Raw genomic sequence first — 19,924 nt, 5'->3', positions numbered from 1 at the left:
GAAAACCTGAAGCAACTACTTTGCATCTTTCCAAGTTGGCCAATGAAATATTACTTGGCAAGTTCTGAGTTCAACATCTGCCCATGCTGGTCTATGACGGTGCAGTACAGCAAACACATTCCCTTTAAACCTACCGCAGCATCTTTGCCAAATGAGCACTGTACCAAAAGCCCCCCCCCCACATCATTCATAACATCCCTTAAGAAATCCTGATTGCTCTAATATCTGTCTGTACAAAACCTGATAGAATCACAGAGCCCATCTTTGAAGACATAGAATGAAGATACACTTCTTCCAGAATCTGCCTGGAGGGGGCTTCTTTCCAAAAAGAGAGGGGCCCTATTTGGTGGTTTTGTTCTAGTTTTGTTCTATCAGAACTGCAGCCTATCTTTTTGTCTCCCCATTCTCCTAAATATGACATCATGAGAACATGATTCCAACTATACTTCGGGGGAGGGGAAGGGGAAGAATTCTGAATGGAAGCTATTTATGGTGAGGTCGTCTATTGAATTAGAGTGATGCTGAAGTCTTGATCCCTGCAGTTTTACACAAAGACTGCCCTGACACACCATTTCTTGGATTATAGACCCATGCAGTTGCTGAAGAGTAAGGCACCTAATTGCTATGCTGTCAAAGAAATTAGAGTCCTTTTTAGCCACAACAAGCTTGTATAAAAGTACCTGGTTCAAGCAGTGTACGGATCCATCCAGAAGATTCCTCTGGAACATGCATATTATATTCATTACTGCCTTTAGCATTCCCAGTGCTATCTGTGTGTGAAGAAGATGTTGCAGCAAAAATCCTTCGGCCAGCAAAGAGATAGAAAATGAAGCCAGCTTGCTAGCACACAGCACACACAGCTTTGGTTGCATCCCTCTGCTCTCCTAAACCTTCAGCGTTATATTAAGGGGACCTTCTAAAAATAAATTCCACTCCTGATTCACTGCAGCTACAGCACCCTATCTGCAGCCACAAAGCCGGCAGCAAAGCAGGCCAGCCACAATGCAAGGCCTGCTGCAGAGATAGCCAGTCAGTTTGTTGCTATGGGCACCCACATCCCCTCCCCTTCCATACCTGCGTATCTTCGCCTTGGATAGTGCTGGAGCTTGTACTGGGAATTGCCCATCCCCGATATGGCCAGAAGTCAGCACTAAACATCCTGGGTAAGGCTTGGGGGCCTAACGGAGAGCAGCTCCTTGGTTCTGCATCCTCTCAGTCACTCTCATGCTAATAGCAGCTACAGAGACAGAATCAGAAGCAGCAGCAGTAGCTGTAACACTGGGAGGAAAGGCAAGTCTCTCTATGTGTATGGAGGACCCCCAGCTCATGTACATCTCTTTAATGTTATTTATTACATTCAATTTATGGGCCACACTTCTTTAAAAGAAAATAGGGCTCAGAGCAGCCTACATATATATATATATATAACAAAATTAAGAAAACAAAATAGTTAAACAACAGATCAATACAATATCAAAATGACATAAAGTTTTTCCCATCAACCCCTGGGCAGCAGAGATATAGAAGGGTAGGGAGGGAGGTGAGGGCGGATATGAGAATGCCAACCATCACTGTCCTCAATCAAATGCCTGACAGAACACCTCTTCCTTGTAAGCCCTACAAAAAGGTAGCAGCTCCTGTAGGGCAGGGATGTTCTCAGGCAGAGCATTCTAGAAGTATGTGGGACCGCTAAGGGCCTTAAAGGTTAAAACCAAAACCTTGAACCAGATCCACTGCTCCACTGGAAGCCAGTGGAGCTTGTGCAGCACAGGTTGAATATGTGCAGTCTGAGGGGTCCTTGTAAGGAACCACACAGCCACATTCTGGATCAGTTGGAACTTCTGGATCAAGTGCAAGGGTAAGTCTGCATAGAGCGAATTACAGTAGTCTATCCTGGAGGTGACCATTGCATGGATTATGGCACCTAGGTTGGGGTGAGACAGGTAGGGAGCCAGTTGCTTAACCAGGCATAGTTGAAAAAATGCCAGCTTGGCAACTTTCATGACCTGGGTTCTATAGACAAAATGGCATACAGAATCATGCCCAGCCTCTTGACGGTAGGGGTTGATGAAAGGGCCACACCATCAAAGAGCTGGAAATTGGCAACCAGAATTGGCACCCAGTCAGAGAACCTCCATCTTACCAGGACTAAGTTTCAGTCAGCTCTGCTTTAACCAACCAACCAACCATGGCCTCCAAACCCTCAGCTAAATTCACAGGAATGGTGTCCAGTTGGCTGCCCATCAACAGAAATAGCTGGGTGTAATCAGCATATTGGTGACACCCAAGCCCAAAACGCTGCACTATCTGGGCAAGGGGGTCCATGTAGATATTATTTGGTTGTTTAATTATTAGGCTTAATTAATCACCCTATCCCAGAATACAAAGTACATAGTTTAAAACAATCAAAACATCCATGCTAAAACATCTTATAAACTTTACAGTACATGCTAAAACATCTTATAAACTTATAAAATTTACAGTACAGAGCTTACTGTAAGCTCCAGGACTGGCTACATGAGGGGGGTGTAGTCTAATATGAAAAGGAGTTTCTGCTACAAAAAAAGTCCTGGATATGATGGGGTATTGATGTGGATGTATACATTTCCCCAACTATTTATTTCAGATCAACTAAATGTTTGTATTGGAACCAAACTGGGAGAGGAATGCTTCAAATAATGGAGAACAGCAAGATAAGGAGAGGGTTCCCATATTTTCTGTGAGGGGGGGGGGCAGGGCGGAAATAAACTTCCACTTCATCATTTACATGTGAGTGAGCAGATGTGCATGTCTCCATTACCTCTAGCCTAGCCCATAGAGACAGAGAGAGCAGAACTCCTATCCTGTTGTAGTAGGATAGGGAACAGGCGAGTGTTATATCATGATACTATGTCTCGTCTACAACAAAAGCTATTGACCCATCACTGGTGTTCATGTGGGCTATTACTTAGATAAACGTGCTCACTGCAAAACTGGTCTGCCATTTTGTGAATAACCCTTCTTAGATAAATTATTAACATGTAATCAAATATACATAAATATTCTAACTAGTCAGGGCAAACAGTAAAGCATGAAAGGCTGAAACCAGCTTTGTAGGAAGTGGAAGGTCATTTGGGCTGAAGGCAAAAACAATGAATGTTTAAGAGAGCAGCCTCTGAAGTCTGCTGGTGGGTAAAGAAATGCTCATCTCCACACATAGAGCCTCACAGTGTTAGCAGAGAACCATGCCTCTCTACAGCTGCTTACGTTATGGCCACTACATTCATTCATGCAGTTGTATCCAACACAAAACATCAGGATTATTACCAGGGTTATTTAACCTCAATGCACTGCTGTTGAAGACGCAGCTGCGCTGGGCAGGGCATATTTCTAGGATGGAAAACCACCACTTTCCCAAGATTGCTGTGTATGGCGAACTTTCCACTGTCCATCGAAATAGAGGGGCACCAAAGAAGAGGTACAAGGACTCCTTGAAGAAATCCCTTGGCACCTGTCGCATCAACCATCACCAGTGGTCTGACCTAGCCTCAGATCGCAAAGCATGGAGGCACACCATCCACCAGGCTGTCTCTTCCTTTGAGAACGCACGCATAGCTGGTCTTGAGGACAAAAGGAGATTGAGGAAGAATCGCACTGCTGCAGCACCAACCCCAAATCAGACTTTTCCCTGCAGCCACTGTGGCCGGATCTGCCTGTCCCGCATTGGTCTTGTCAGCCACCAACGAGCCTGCAGAGGACGTGGACTACTGCACCCTTCTTAAATCTTCGTTCGCGAAGTCAAGCCGAAAGAGAGAGAGATTTAACCTCTGCAAAAGAGCTTTTCTTCATAGTCATCAGCATCTCTCATAATGCACTTCCCCTTAACTGCATAGGCTATAGAATCACCACCTGTTAGCCCTCAATCATCATAAGCGCGACACAAAAAACAGTATGGACAGGAGATTAGGAAGACAACCAAAGAGCGGGCACAGATAGCAGTTTCTTCTACTTTCACAGCACCCATGCTATGTAACTCATTTGCCATGCCTGTGGTGAAATGATTATGAAGCTTACTGTTCATTCAAGTCATTCTCATGCATGAGGCAACTCAACCAGAGTGCAGCTGCTACAACTCTCAGAAACACACTGATAGAAACACACACAAAGAGAGTGATGCTGTTACTCTGGCCCTGACATACTGCCTCTATGAAATATCTCCCTCCCCAGCACTGATTTTAACATTCTTTCGGTAGCTTTTATGACTCCTAGGAAATCATCCAACATCTCCTTGAAATATCATTCACCTTAAGCCTTCAGTCAGTAGTATTCTAAAATGATTGGTCTCAGCCAGTTCTTGCCCTAACTTCAGCCTTAAGGAAAGAGAAGTAAAGGTTTTTTTGAACTTCAGTGAAGATCTCAAGCTCTCAACTGGGGGGGGGGGGGGGGGAGAGACTCAAATGATACTTAAATATATGTCCATCCAGCTGCTCTGGACCATTCAGCTCATAGCATGTGAAGAACAGTGACAAATATATCAGGAAACTGATATTACTGGATGCCCATGTAATTGAGTCAAAAATGAAATGGCTGAAGACTTGAGTGGCTGCTTATCAAAGCTAAGACTGGAATTATGCAGCTTTTGATTTCTAAATACATGTCTGATTTTTAAAAAATTAACAGTGATTATTCAGCCTAACCAGGATTTGTTTTTTTGTTTTTTTGTTAAACTTCAGGGTTTTTTACTACTTTCCATGTTTTCAAAAATACATCTATACTGAGACTTCAGAAATCAACAGATTTACAGCACAATCCAGAGAGGGAGAGCGGAAAGTCTTTTGGGAGCAGACCAGCTGCTACATGGGCACACTAAGGCTTTGCACCGATGTACATCCGGCACTGCCACAGCATGGGGGGGGGGAGTTATGTGGGCGGGGGGCTGCCCAAGTGCCACTCTGCCTGAGAAGTGAGGTGGAGCGCGGCATGCCCCCTTGAGAGGCACAACTTTATGCCTGCAAAAACAACAGCGTGTCCTATAGGCACTCGTTGAAACCAAAAACAACGGTCGCCTCCGCCACTGCAAAAGCTCGCAAACCCCTTAGGGAGCAGCGTGCTTGCCTCGCCAATCTCCTGGCGCCTCGGGCTGACAAGCCCGCTCCCCAGCACCCAATCGCAGTCTCCCCCCTCCTAGAAATACTTCTGCTCTGGCCTCGCACAACTGAGTTGTTAGGGAGAGGAGCGCGTGGCGGGAAGTTCTGCCAGTGAACTCCTGGCCATACAGACTTAAGAGTGAGGGACAGGCAGGCACGTTGGTGACGGTTTTGCAAGGCGTGGTTGCTTTGACAGTATCTTTGACTTGCGAGGGGGAGAGAGAGGTCTCTCCCCTGGGGCTAACTGCTCTTGTTTCCAGGTCTCCACAGGTTCCAGGCTCCCGGAGGCTCTGCATGCGAGGACTGTCACCCATGGCTGGGTAAGTTCCACTGTCGTCCCCCCCGCCAGCCTCCCTCTCCCCTCGATCACAACCGCTTGGTGTGTGAGCATCTCTGGCACTTGAACCAGGCAGTGGACTCTGGCAGGGGGCATTTGCTGACCCTGCTCCCCTGTGTTGCCACCTGCTCCCTTCCCTTGGTCTGCCCTCTGCCGTGTTCCCAAACCCTGGCAGGGCATGGTGTGTGTGTGTGTGGCAGCTGCCCCATTGTGGGGAGGTGGGTCAGAGACTGTCCCTTTAAGAGAGCGCCCGGTTGAAACACAGTCTACTCTTCCAGCCACCGCCCCTGCAGGTGCTCTTGATCTCTATCTTCGTTTTGCAGGTGGGACTCCAACACAGAGGCTTCCGCGTGTGTCGCTCCACTGTCCACCCCCCCCCCACTCCCTCAGCTGTTTCTGCCCGCCACTTGGAATGAAACCCTGCTCATGGTGAGACTGCCCAGCGCGTGCCAGGGAGACTGTTGCACTTCGTTCCGGAAAAATAAAGTCTGACAGCAGGAGGGTGTGAGGGGATTGACGGCTTCTCCGTGGTCCCATGCAGTCCTGTCTTGCCCCCACCCCCGCCTCGCCACCAAGCCAGGCTTCTCATGTGCGCATGCCCAGCCTCACTCTTGTTCCTTCCCTGTGTTGGTGGGATGTCTCTCCTTTGCCTGTGATGGTCTGCCCATCATTGGCTCCGTTCTCTGTTTGGGGGTGGGTTGGGGATAGCTATCAGCCTCTCTGGATTGGGCTGCTCAGCAAGTACTTGATCACCTTATTAATCATCCCTTTTTAGTTAATCAATTAAACAATTTTAAGGGCTGGACAGCTCTACTAAAAATAATTGCACTAATTTCAGATATTACAGAACACACACATGCATATAATCTGTATTGGTATATTAGAGGAGGGGTGTTTTTTTTAATTCAGTTTAATTTCATGTATGGGTCATGTGCATTAGAAGGACAGTCCATCTGAAATACACTTTATAAACATTTTTGTGTCAGATCCTTCTAAAACCAAAATACAACAGTAGAGGTATTCTTACATGGCCCAACAGCACTCCAGTTTCTTCCTCCAAAAAGTCTATTAAATAAATCAGAATAAATACAAATACTGCTATACATATACAGCCTACTTGCTTGCTTTGCCTACTGTTTTCTATGACTCTGCATTACAGCAGGGTGTTAGGAAAGCAGGATGACACACATGCTCCAATTTGTGTTCCACATAGTTATCAATGAGAACTAGCAAGATATGGGTTTAGATCTCCCCTTCAACATGAAGCTCACTGGAGGACCCTGAAACAGTCCTTATCTCCTCTCTGTGAAGATATGTGGTAGAGGGGACCAAATATGCCATCCTAGGTTACCTGGAGGAAAGACAGAATAAATATGTTCTTTCATCAGCCAAGAAGAACTCAATAGCCCATCCCATTAAATCCCATTATAATCTTTAGTCTGAATACTGATAACAAAATATGTATATATTGTGAAAAGGGATGCCTCTCTCTAGGACATTTTCAATTCTTAAAAAATATGATCTGTCTCCAGCCATAAATAACCAGTCATGAGTTGTTAATAATAATTACCAAAACTGAATGGAATAGGTATTTTTCTTCTTCCTGACATCAACAACACACAATGTAACTCTTCTGCTACCACCAAGAAAGAGAGCCACTATTAGAATCAAATGTAGGCTATTTGTACTGCAGTTTTCTACCTCTGCCTTAATGCATGCATGAATGAATTCTCATGAAAGACTCTTCAGTTTCTTGCCAACTTTAATGTTCACAGTGCCACTGAAAGGGTACAAGGAGGTCTTCACTTTTTGATTAAATAATTCTAGTGTGCTAATGACCTTGAAGGCAGCTCTCTGTCAGTTCCTACTCTGGCATTCCTTCACCTTCTAATTTCTGCAACCAATGGGAGTTCAGCACTCAAATTACTCAGGGGGTTAAGGGTATCTGGCTGCACCTAGAAGAAAATGCAGTAGATGGCCTTTGAGTGATGCACAAAGGACAGCAAACCCAGTTTAAATTTCCTGGGAAAATATAGGGGTAAGAATGCTGAAAGGGATGGAAGGAAATAATGAACAACTTGAAAGTGGATAAAGAACAGGCTAAGGAAACCGAAAAAGAGAAGCTTAAAAAACTGCTTAGAACCTATAAAAATGAAAGGCAGAAATCTGCAGCTGAACACCAAGAGTACAACCAAGCTGCTTGAAATTGCCATTAGTGCTCATTCACCCTGAGTCTCTCACACCTCGTAGGGTGGCTTCTACACTAGGGGAGTTGGGGCTCTTTCCATTTTTCTGTAATCAGCTGTAAGAAAAAATGAAACAAGGATACCACAGTATTGTATACAATATCAGATTCCCCTTGGGGGAAAGAAAGACAGATCAGAGCCAGCTAATAATAATAGCTGTTTGCCCTGCCCCTGTGTTTCTGGGTACTTAAAGTCTCAGTTTCTCCAGAGGTGTAACCTGAAGGGCAAATGGCTCTTGGCCTGGGCCCACCTGGGGCTGACTCAGTGGCAACAATGCTAACTTGGAGTGAAGAAGTACTGCCTGGTACAATGTCACTTTTATCACAGAATCATAGAGTTGGGGGAGACAAACTCCCTGCACAATGCACAAGTACCTCCTCCATACACCCTCAGAAGATGCCCAGAAGATGGCAAAAACCAGCACAACAAGCTCTCCAGAATCCCTAGCAAAACTGGCCTGGAGACAAATTGCTTCCTGACCTCAAAGCGGCGAACAGCATTTTCCTGGGTGTGTAAGACAACTCTTACTAAGGGGAGGGCAGGTTATAAACTGAAGCGTAATCCATATAAAATGAAAGTGGAGTGTATGTGGTACTAAAAATGAGCCAGAAATGCAGTTCACTTTATATTGGATGATATTATGCTCCCCCTGAAAAATCAGGGGTGCAGCTTGGGGGTACTTCTAGAGTTTACACTGTTTTTAAACAAATGTTATTAAGTTGTCCAGAATGTCAGCTGTGACTTTTCCTTTAGAAGCTGACTTTGCCACAGTCAGTCATACATACTTTACTAACATCCAGTCTTAGCTACAGTGATAGGGTTGCCAAGTCCAATTAAAGAAAAATCTGGGGACTTTGGGGGTGGAGCCAGGAGACATTGGGGGTGGAGCCAAGAACAAGGATGTGACAAGCATAATTGAACTCCAAGGGAGTTCTTGCCATCACATTTAAAGAGACAGCACACCTTTTAAAATGCCTTTCTTCCATAGGAAATAATTAAGGATAGGGGCACCATATTTTGGGGCTCATAGAATTGGACCCTCTGGTCCAATCGTTTTGAAACTTGGGGGATATTTTGGGGAGAGGCACTAGATGCTATACTAAAAATTTGGTGCCTCTACCTCAAAAAATAGCCCCCCCCAGAGCCCCCAATACCCACAGATCAATTTCCTATTATTCCCTATGGGAATCGTTCTCCATAGGGAATAATAGAGTGCCTAGTAGACATTTCCCTCCCCCCCACGCTTTCTAAAGGGGGGGAGGGCCTCCAAACTAGGGAATCCCCTGCCCCCTCCCTCTCTCACACACACACTTACCAGATCTTCCTCCGGACAACTCTACTTCCTGTGAAAACGAAAGAAAAAGAAAGGGAGGGGCCGTTCTCAGAAGCCCTTTCTGCTTCCTGCTTCCTGCCCAGCCTTAAAGGGGCAGACATTTTGCAAACGGCTCAGGAGCTCTAAAACATGAAGCCTAAAGGCATGTTCTCCCCCCCCTCCATCCCCCACCCCCACTTCCAGAGTTTTGAAGAGCGGGAGATGAGGCTGCGAACCCAGAAGTCTCCCGCCAGAGCGGGGGGGTTGGGAAGCCTATACAGTGATAGATTTTATGTGGGGCTGTCCTTGAAAATGGTTCAGAATTGTTTCAAAATGGGGCTGCAAGAGTAACCATATACATGGGCTTTCAATCTCTTTCTCGGACGAATACAAGGTGTTGGTTTTAATCTTCAGAGCCCTGTACGGCTTAGGCTCAGAATGCTTGAAGAACTGACTCCATCAATATCTTCCACGTCAAGACTCTAGGTTATCCCAGGGGCCTTCCTCTAATAAGGAACTTTAGCAGAGATTCGGCTGGTGGGATCCCAGCAGTGGTGGGATTTTTTTTTTTTGCTATTGCCCCCCCAACTATGGAACGGCTTCCTACAGAAACTGTGATCAGCTCCTTTCCTGAAGACTTTCTGGAGTGGTTCAAAAACCTACCTTTTCCAAAAGGCCTTTGAGTAGGTTACTAAGACATATTATGTTAGGGGACTAGAACTAGTAGAATATTGCAATTTATTGATTGAAGTATATTTGATTAATTTTACAGTATTTTAATGGCATTTATTGATTTTATTGTATTTTCCCTGCTCTGTAAACTGCCTTGGAGACTTCTAGTCCAAAGGTAGTATACAAATGACTTATTATCTCTGAAAATCCAGTAATGGCCATTTCCATGAGTAAAATTACTTAGCAGTCATTTTCAGCCAATATGCCATTTTATAGTAGCTTTTCTTCTTTCTTTTACAAATTGATTATTTCATCTACATTTGTGACCATTTGACATTCATAAATTATCAGTGCTTACTGGAGGATTGGTTAAGTACTGCTTGCTTGATTTAATATAAATTTACAATTTTGATTTTGGCACAGAAATCCACAAATAATAAACACAACAATGCCTACATTGACCCAAGAATGCAAAAAATAGTACTTTTCCTTACTTTATATCATTCCTTTCAATAGTATATCGATTATCAATTGTCCCACATTCTAATTTTTTACATGCGAGCACTACACCAAGTCCAGTATTTCCGGTTTTGCACATTTCATAGGTTATTTCTTGTGCCTGCCTGATCATTAAGCAGGGAGAAGAAGTGAAATGTTAAAAGACAACTTCTTTGAGAAATCTCAACAACACTTTGGTCATCTACACATGGCATTTTGGTGCTATGATTGCATTTGGGGGAGTGAAATGAAGCTGTAGAGATGGCTTAGAAACCAAGCCTATATTTTTGAATATCCCAACTCACAGCTCATCATGCAACATCAGCTTTCTAGTATGGTATGAAATTATTCAATGTAAGGACACTGCCATTTAAATAGATTTTGTTTTTTGCAAATCACAAATGACTTATGTGAATTAATACTTGAAACAAAAATGAATGAATGAAAATATCTTGTATGTATATATACAATTATGTCCCCATCAAGGAGTTGGCTAATGGTTTGGGAGCGTTGATTAAATGACTATGTACTGAAATGAAGATTTAGGCTAAACTTTAATCATAAGGGCATGAATAGGAGTCCTGAAACTCCCTACATTTCAGCTAAGCAATACCTCTTGCTGTTAATTATATCATATGACAGAAAAAGGACAAACGATGCTTCATTGAGCTTGTACTTCTGTCCCTTGGGTGTTTTATGTTAAGCAGAGATAGCATATCCAGATCCTTATCCAAAATATCTTTGGGAGAAATGCAAGTGAATTCAAGTAACTTTCTACCTAAAGTACTATCCATAAGGTGGTTCTAATATTATCTCAAAAATCCTGCAAACCATCTGGAATTAACTGTAATATTTTGACTTGCTAAATAAATAGCATCTGTGATTCACTCAATATAACATATTTTTAAAGCACTGTAAGGTAGAGAGCCTCACAACCAGAGACATGAACTCATGCAAGTACTCCCACAAGCATGAGCATGCACGTATGCACACACAACCATTTCTGTTCTGTTCTTGGTGGAAATATTGGGTTCAGCTGTGAAGTAGCATAATAATTTCTTATTTTCCTGAGAGACTTTTCAGCACTGCCTCATTAAGTTAGATCTTATTGACAACTGCATATTTTCGTCCATATTTTTAATATAATCGTTGCCTTATATTTAAACAAATAATGAATCCATCATCATTAAGTCTTCATTTCTGGGTTACTTTTCAAGAGAATGTGATGCAAATAACACTTCCCTAGGAGTAAGCCTCATTGAATAAAATAGGACTTATAAGTAGACTTTATAAGTAGGACTTACTTATAAGTAGACCTCAGGCTTGCTTCCTGAGTATATTATACTATTCAGTAGAGTAGTATTGATGTATTGCTCTGTTTAGTATTAACTTACAGTTAAAACATTTGTAACACATTTCTGTCTGGAAGAATGAATATTTCAGTTTGGAAGGGCAACATATGTATTTTACTGGTGTTAAAAAACCAGAACTGCATGCAACACGCCATTGTGGTACAGTGGTTAGGATTAGATTGAGCTCTGAGAGACCCAGGTTCATGTCCCAGTTGCCCATGAAGTCCACTGGGTGATCTTAGACCAGTTATTCTCTCTGAGCCAAACCTATCTTACAGGGTTGTTGTGGAAATTAAGTTAGAATAATGAGAAACACTGCCTTGATTTCATTGGAGAAAGGGTAGGATAAAAATATAATAATAATTTATAAAAAGTTTGACTTCTTGTTTGGTACCTCCCTTGCAACCACTGGATGCAATAAAACAAACACATCAATATTTTCACTGATGACTTGTCTATGAAAACACTGATACTTCAGCTGTTCATAAGACAACAGTCTGTTCACACACTGTATGTGTGATCTTACTGTTGTCTTTTATGCCCACTATCAGCAACTCTGCATTCACTAGTTTTGTTCCTTTGCATTCACTATCAGAGGAATTTCTTAACCTTATTTGTGGATAAGCTTATTAATTTCTTGTCCATCCATCTCAGAGGCTTCAGTGGGGAAGGACATCCCTACAAAACGGAATAGTTAGACAAAAACATTTTCATTTCAGCACTTAAATAAGTAGGGGAATTTTCAAAATACAGTGAGCTTTGACAATAGTCATTTTGCCTTTTGTTGTAGGTCCTAATTAGGCAGCAAAAGCTCTCTTTGCCTTGGTTTATTCAGGCCACTTCCACTTTTCCAATTAATTCCCTGTGATAGAACCTGCCCTCTAGGCCAAGAGTACGGTTGTCTTATTAGTTGTCACTATATTTGCCAAATTCCATAAAAGGACTTTTGTGCTTTTAATACTTAAGCTGTAGCTTCATACATTATAGTGCTAATGTGGATACACTGGGCAGCAGAACCTGAATCTGTCCAAATCTCCCCTTCTTTTCAAGATTCAGAAATTCTGCCTTTCAAAGAAATGGATGACTGCCCGTCTCAGCTTTATGACAACCACGTTCTGTCTTTAATATTTTTTAAAAATAACTTTAAATTTAGCTGTTTACATGATAAAATGAGGTTTCTGACAAAATTTATGAATTGTTCACTGTAGTGTGCAAATCATAAAAGGGCTATCCATAAACCATAAAAGGCCTATCCACTTAGGATCCAATTCCTTAGTTCAATTATTTCTTGCCAACTGTCTTGTTCCAGGAGTATGTATGCTCATATAGCATAAAAAGGTAAGATCATATGCACTGAGGAACTAAAGGAGAATATCTCATTTCTGTTTTCAAAAACATTCACTATTTGTAGTTCCTTGCAGCTGGATTCAACTGGTTTAGGTTCTCATGTGCATTCTTATTTCAGATTCCCCAGTTCTAAATTACTAGAGAGGCTATCAAAGGGTAAAACATTTGGCAGTGATGACCGTTAATAGCTAGAAGCCATCCATGGTTAGTTATACCCACAGACAGGATGTTGACTGTAAGAGTAATGTGCTGTGCTTAGAAATGTAACTCAGAGTTTCCTGTTGACCAGTTGTGGATGTAATCAAGCAAGAGAAGAGAAAAATGTTTCTATGGAGCCCTCTGTTCCCCCTTCCCATTTGTCAGCACATTCCCCTCCCCTTACCAGAGGTTTTTAGTCTTCAAAGTTGCAGAGAAATTGTTTCTTGAGAACACAGTCAGGGTCACCCCTAGTACCTACCCTACTTACTTCCAGCTTCTTTGTCAGAAATTGACCAAGCAAGTCCCAAAGAGACATAATGACAGCTATAGTTAATCACAACCCACTGAAAGAATTTCCAGAAAGTAAAGCTAAATAAAGATATTTTATGCAACTATTATCTTCATTAGGCTAGGTATTTCATTTCACAACACTTCTATGCATTTATAAAATTCAACTGACAGAAAGGAAGTACTTCTTCACCCAAAGAGCGATTAACACATGGAATTCACTACCACAGGAGATGGTGGCAGCTACAAGCATAACCAGCTTCAAGAAGGGATTGGATAAACATATGGAGCAGAGGTCCATCAGTGGCTAATACCACAGCGTATTGTTGGAACTCTCCGTCTGGGGCAGTGATGCTCTATATTCTTGGTGCTTGGGGGGTCAACAATGGGAGGGCTTCTAGTGTTCTGGTCCCACTGATGGATCTCCTGATGGGACCTGAGGGGGGCTTTTTTTGGCCACTGTGGACTGGATGGGTGATTGGCCTGATCCAAGATGGCTTCTCTTATGTTCACAAGACGTTCACAAGCAAACTTGTCAACAGCATGGAGGATTTTGGAATTGACACCTGCATTTTAGCAGTCCCTAGTCTAGACCAGGGGTGTCAAACTCATTTGTTATGAGTGCATGCCATGTGCCCTGTGTTGCCGCCTTACACTGACACCACTCTGGATTTATGGTCTCTTAGGAAGGCCCAGAGTACCCTCCCAAGCCCAACCAAACATGTCCCTTTTAGCCGAGAAAACACAGGTGTGAGGATCAGGCAGAGAACATTCAAAATAAAGGTTTATTTATACAGGAATGGGCTTTTACACAAGACAAGGTGCTTAATATACACAACAGTGTATAAAGATAAATAAAAATAAACCCTAACGCAGCTACCTATACTTCCCTTAGCCTGTTAGTCTATGGTTGCCAATCCCTAGGTGGGGGCAGGGGATCCCCCAGTTTGGAGCCCCCCCCCCCCCCGCTTCAGGGCCATCAGAAAGTGGAGGGGGGGGAGAAGGGAAATGTCTGCTGGGAACTCTATTCTCCTGGGTTCCAACAACTGATACTGTGTCTGTGACTTATTCTCATAGGAAATAATGGAGAATTGATCTGTGAGTATCTGAGGCTCTGGGGGGGGGGCTGTTTTTTGAGGTAGAGGCACCAAATCTTCTGCATAGCATCCAGTGCCTCTCCCCAAAATAACCCTCAAGTTTCAAAATGATTGGACCGGGGGGTCCAATTCTATGAGCCCCCAAAGAAGGTACCCCTATCCTTCATTATTTCCTATGGAAGGAAGGCATTTAAAAAGGTGTGTGGTCCCTTTAAATGTGATAACCAGAACTCCCTTTGGAGTTCAGTTATGCTTGTCACGCCCTTGCTCCTGACTCCACCCCCAATGTCTCCTGGCTCCACCCCCAAAGTCCCCAGATATTTCTTGATTTGGACTTGGCAACCCTATGTTAGTCTTTGTGGCCCACAACCTTCTATACCAAGCCGACTGCCTGTTACTCAGTCTACCTCTGAGTGAAGGATCCTTCTCTCAGCCACAGACTGTCCTCTCAGCTTCACTCTGTGAGAGAAAAAGAATGCAATTCCACAGCCCACAAAGTTTAAGTATCAATCTTCTCATGCAATCCCTGGACACTGATTGGTTACAGCGAGTGCCAAGAATTGTGGGGATTGTAGGCTGTGTCTGCTTTCTACTCCCATGCTGGTCTCCAGGCCTAGGCCTCCCTAGGCCTTGTCTCCCAGTCCTGCACAGATCATGACAGGGCTGGATTTGACATAAATGTGACCTTGTTGGGCCAGGCCATGTGTGTCATAAAATGTAATGCCAGGTAGCAAAGATATAAACTTTATAAAGGACACAGACAAACACACACATTCAGCCTAATCCACCTCACTGCCTTGTTGAGCTTCAGTCAACAGAAGGAAGAGAGGCTTGGCTCAGTAGCTCAGCTGTGCAACTGAGAGGGCCTGGCAAAGCAAGCTATTCCTCCCCCAATTCCTCCCCAAGGGAGGAGCTTTGCTCTGTAGTTCATGTGTGATTGAGTAAGACTGGCAAAGCAAGTTGTGATGCAGAAGGAAGCAAGAGAGGGAGAAAGAAGCAGGTAACAGTGAGTTGCTTGCAGGCCTGATAGGAGCCCTACGGGGGCCTGATTTGGCCTCCGGGCTGCATGTTTGACCCCTGGTCTAGACATAAGGGTGAAAGTGAAACAAATTAAATTTAATTTAGCTTGGTTTACATTTAGTTTGGTTTGCTCCTGATTGATGACTTACATTGCCTGGACTTTTGTGAAACTGCAAACTGCAATCTATGCAATATACACACCGTCGCTTCATTATCAATCTATGAAAACTATAAAACCTAAAAATGCTGTGTTCAGGAGTGTCTGAATGCAAGCCTATGGCAATCCTTGAATTGGTGACCTAACAAATGCTGGGGGTGGTGTCAGTCTGTGCATTACCACACAACTCTGGGCAAAGGTGGGAACTGCTAAAGGCCTGCTCTTGTTCAAGACAGACTGACTTCACATCTTTACCTCTGCTTTTCCCTGTCCTGTGCAACAAATGGAGAAAAATTAGACAAGTTCACAGAAGACAGATCCATAAATGGCTCCTAACCATGATGACTTTATGTTCAGAAGCAGTAATGCCGGAACTGGGTGCTGGTAACAACAGGGGACAACTTTGGCCTTCATTTGTATTTATTTATTTAATGTGATTTATATTCCCCCCTCCCCACGAAGCAGGCTCAAGGCAGCCTTCCAGGCAGGGACACCTGGTTCTCTACTGTGTGGAACACGATTCTGGACTAGATGAATCACTGGTCTGATCCAGCATAGTTGCTCTTTTGTTATGAACTGTGGAAAAACAATTTTTATATGCCATAGACAGATTTCAATATGGATTAGGCACAGAATTGCTCCCAGGAGTGACTCTGAACCAAATCCCCACGAGAATGAGGTCTATGATAAATGTCTTCTAATATCAAAGACAAGCAATGCATGGGCTAGCAGAGAAACCATCTACATATATAACATAGATTTCCACTCTAATCTAGCTGCAGAATCTCTCCCAGAAGTGATGCAACATCTGAAAAATGTAGTCTCTGACAGTCTTTATTTGCTTGTGCAAGACATTAATGTTTGTAGAAGCCAGATCCTGTCAGACAGCAGAACTTCTCATGAAGCTGGGAACAATTCTAGAACTTTGGTACTGTGCTTTATGACCTAGCAATTGCACAGAATACACATAAGGGATAAAAATCCTACTGGCTTCTTGTTGGTTTTTTTAAAAGGTCTTGTTGGTTTTTTTAAAAAAGTCAAGTTAATATTTTCCTTTCTTATTCTGAAATATTAACAAAAAGGACTCAGAGTAGACACTATGCAAACCAAGCCCACACATTACATTATTTCAACAGTAGAACAGTCTTTTAGAGCTTCTATTAATATGAGAAAATTTCTTCTGTACACCATGTGATGCTGTAATTCATTTTTGAGGAATGTGAACAATAGCAGGTCAGAAAAGTTAGTGGTTTTTTCAAGGTCAAGAGTTCATTAGCATGATCTATTAGGCTGGCAAAACTGTCATAATTGCTACCTTCCAAAATAAGCAAAACAATAGCAATTAGTTCATTTACATGTTCTTCAAATTAATGAGTATGCATTGATGACCAAAGGCCTACACCAGTCTTTGGAGTTTCATATGTTTTAGAAACAAACAAGCAACAAAGTGGAGTTGACTTGTGACTTACTGACAGATAGCTGGATCAGGCCAATGCCTGAGATTCTTACAGAACAATTTATATTCTCAGGGGTCATCAGGGTTGAAAGCAGATGTACATGGAAAAGATAACCTGACCCCCTAACCTAAACCCCTCCAAGGTAAAAGGCTTGGTTGATAGTTTGGGGGCACTGTTTAAAACTGAGGTATTTCCACACTGACACTGCACACCAGGTTGCACTCCCACTGACCTGAAGCTGACCTGCTTCAGCAGTTTCTGATGCAAACTGCCTGCTTGCTGCTATGCTGTTGTGCCCCAGGGGGTTTTGTACAGGGGACCATAGCTCTGGCCTGGGCAGAACCAGTTAAATAAACAGAATTTATTTAAGGTTTATCATCTGGAATACCTGCTATATAAAAGACTGGTCATAACGAAGGGATCCACTATACAGAAAAATCATCTCACAAAGGTGGCTTCAAAAGATATTCCTCTGTTGCTAAACAGTGAAGACAAAAGACACATTTAACTTTCTAATCTTGTTTGTTCTTGCTGATGACCTGCCATACTTGGGTGTTTTTTTTTGGGGGGGGGGTGTCTTTAAAATACAAGAGGAGAAGACACAAAGCCTCGTGAGAAAGCACGTTTGTTTAGCCAATGATACATAAAATGTGGGGAATATCTATCCTCTTTATCAGCCACATCAGAAACATTGTCTAGAAGGAAATACATGAATTTATAGATATAGAGATATACCTGCATTCTTCTGCAGACAGCAGCCCAAGGCCATGTTTGATCAGTCTGTTTTGCTTCTTAAGCAAATCTCTCAGTGCCCAACAGCTGAGGCTCTTGCCAGATCTCTTTTGAAAAAGATCAGGAAGTCTGTGCTTGGGCTCTCAGAGTTGCAGAGCTATGAGCAAGCGGACCAAATGAAAGGAGTGGGAGATCAAAGGGCTGAAGGGAAATTCCTTCAGGAAGCATGTATGACAAAGCATTTGTCAGAACATCTGCATGCTCTCCCAATTCCCCTCCTAGACATGCACATGGTTTATTCCAAGTACTGGACCTTTCTAATCTTGTTCTCATCCAGCACAATGGCAAATCAGAGCAGTAAATAGTAATCCAACTGCTCTTGCTATCACATGTAGGTGGAAAAGGACAGGGGAGAATACAATTCAATTCTGACCTCAAAGAATCTTTGTAATCGGTCTCTTCCTTTGCTTTATAAGTGATAGATCTGGAAACAATTTTTGCTTGCCAAATAGATGGTCTATCACTTAGCCACAGCCCCTTACGGAGGTATATAACTGCTAACATGTGTGATATTAAGAACTGTAACTAAAACTTTAAACAAAAAAAGTTCACTCATCCATTTGACCTCATTCCAGTCATATCATGGGACATTGAATGTGACTAAAAATAATGTGTAGTGGTTAGAATGTCAGGCTATGATCTGGAAGACCCACATTTGAATCCCCTGCTCTGCCACAGACGCTCACTGTGTGGCCTTGGGCCAGTCCAATATTATGCATCTAACCTCCTTCACAGGGTTTTCTGTGAAGATAAAATGTAGAAGAGGAGAGTCATGTAAGCCATTTTGGGTCCCCACTGAGAAGAAATGCGAGGTATAAATGAAGGAAATGAATAAATAATAATGGAATGTATAAAAAGAACCACTCAGTAGCCTCAGGCAGTGCATGGATACACATTTCTTTCACACACTGTGAAACATATGGGAATATAGAGCCATCGCACTGGATAATATGACTGTGCATCCAGTTTCTGCAGAGCCGTATGTTTCTCTTTCGGGAACTCATGCACAGATCATCCACAAACAGTAGCACCCACTGCTATGTCAAGGTGAATCTTTGAATCATCCCTTCATTGAACATGCCACAGAATACTCTGGCCTGTGTGGAATGTTCCTACCAAGTTGTAAAGCAATTGCTAGACTGGGACATGTCTCAAAGATATTAATTAACATCTAATCAGCTGTGGTGACTGTGATAACTAAAATGGCCCATGGAAACAGAATTCTTACTAAAGCTTGTGGAACTATTTCTGTATGTCTGCGTAACAGTTATAATTTTGTTGAACCAAGATGGAGGAACACTGCTTTAGTGTTTTAATCTTCTTTGCTGTCATTTTCTAGTTTCAAGATAATGTTGAATTGAATGATTTCTTAACTATTCTTTGTGATTTCAAAGTCAGTAGCTAGGTTATGACCATCCAATAGCTGTAGAGAGGTGACAGAGATGACTCAGAAGAGATTACAAAATATACAAAGATTATACAAACAATCACCACCATAAGAATAGCAGGCTGGGGATGTTCAGTCTCTTTTCTGGACAATCAGTATATAATTTAAAATGTTGGATAGTTCATCTAACTATAATAGGGACAACAAGAACTAAAACAGAATGGAGGAACTCTGATACGTTAAGACAGCCTACATTAACAGAAGGACTGTTTGTAATAGGGGCAGCAGGCTTGGAGAGCATGACCTAGATAGAAACTTCAGATATCCGAACATTAGTGAGTGGTATTAGTGGCTCACAGAGCCAGGGATATTTCCTAAACGGCTTGGACTGTAGCTTTCTTGGACTGCTCCAGGCGTTTCCACTGCCTCTGTGTTGTACTACAGAGCTTTATAAATGCCTCAAGAGAAGAGGAAGCTGGGATCTTTTCCTCCAATACATCTTATTAGCACATATTCAGCAATATACAATAATAAACAGGTCGCACGTGCATATATTCTTTCCTTCCTGAAAAATATTAAAATATAAAGTTTTACCTTCAAACTGTATATATTTTCATTTCTTTTAAAAAGAACAAGCT

General features: G+C 42.6%; 1 protein-coding gene across 4 annotated transcripts in view; it reads right to left on the bottom strand.

The window, feature by feature from the left end:
• NHS (NHS actin remodeling regulator) overlaps positions 1-19,924 on the bottom strand; it is a 344,164-nt gene that overhangs the window by 61,387 nt on the left and 262,853 nt on the right. For 3 of the 4 annotated variants that reach the window (XM_060234019.1, XM_060234018.1, XM_060234020.1), the window contains exon 1: positions 681-1,031. The exons of the other annotated variant lie outside the window; for it this stretch is intronic. Coding sequence is in view for 2 of the 3 variants with exons in the window: in XM_060234018.1 (XP_060090001.1) it covers positions 681-732 (52 nt within the window). In the remaining variant the exon portion in view is untranslated. Of the gene's footprint in view, positions 1-680; positions 1,032-19,924 lie in introns of those variants that run through there. 4 annotated transcript variants of the gene reach the window in all.

The sequence above is a fragment of the Heteronotia binoei genome, chromosome 3 (assembly GCF_032191835.1).
Source record: "Heteronotia binoei isolate CCM8104 ecotype False Entrance Well chromosome 3, APGP_CSIRO_Hbin_v1, whole genome shotgun sequence".
NCBI lineage: Eukaryota > Metazoa > Chordata > Lepidosauria > Squamata > Gekkonidae > Heteronotia > Heteronotia binoei.
This window is presented reverse-complemented; position numbering and strand designations above follow the sequence as displayed.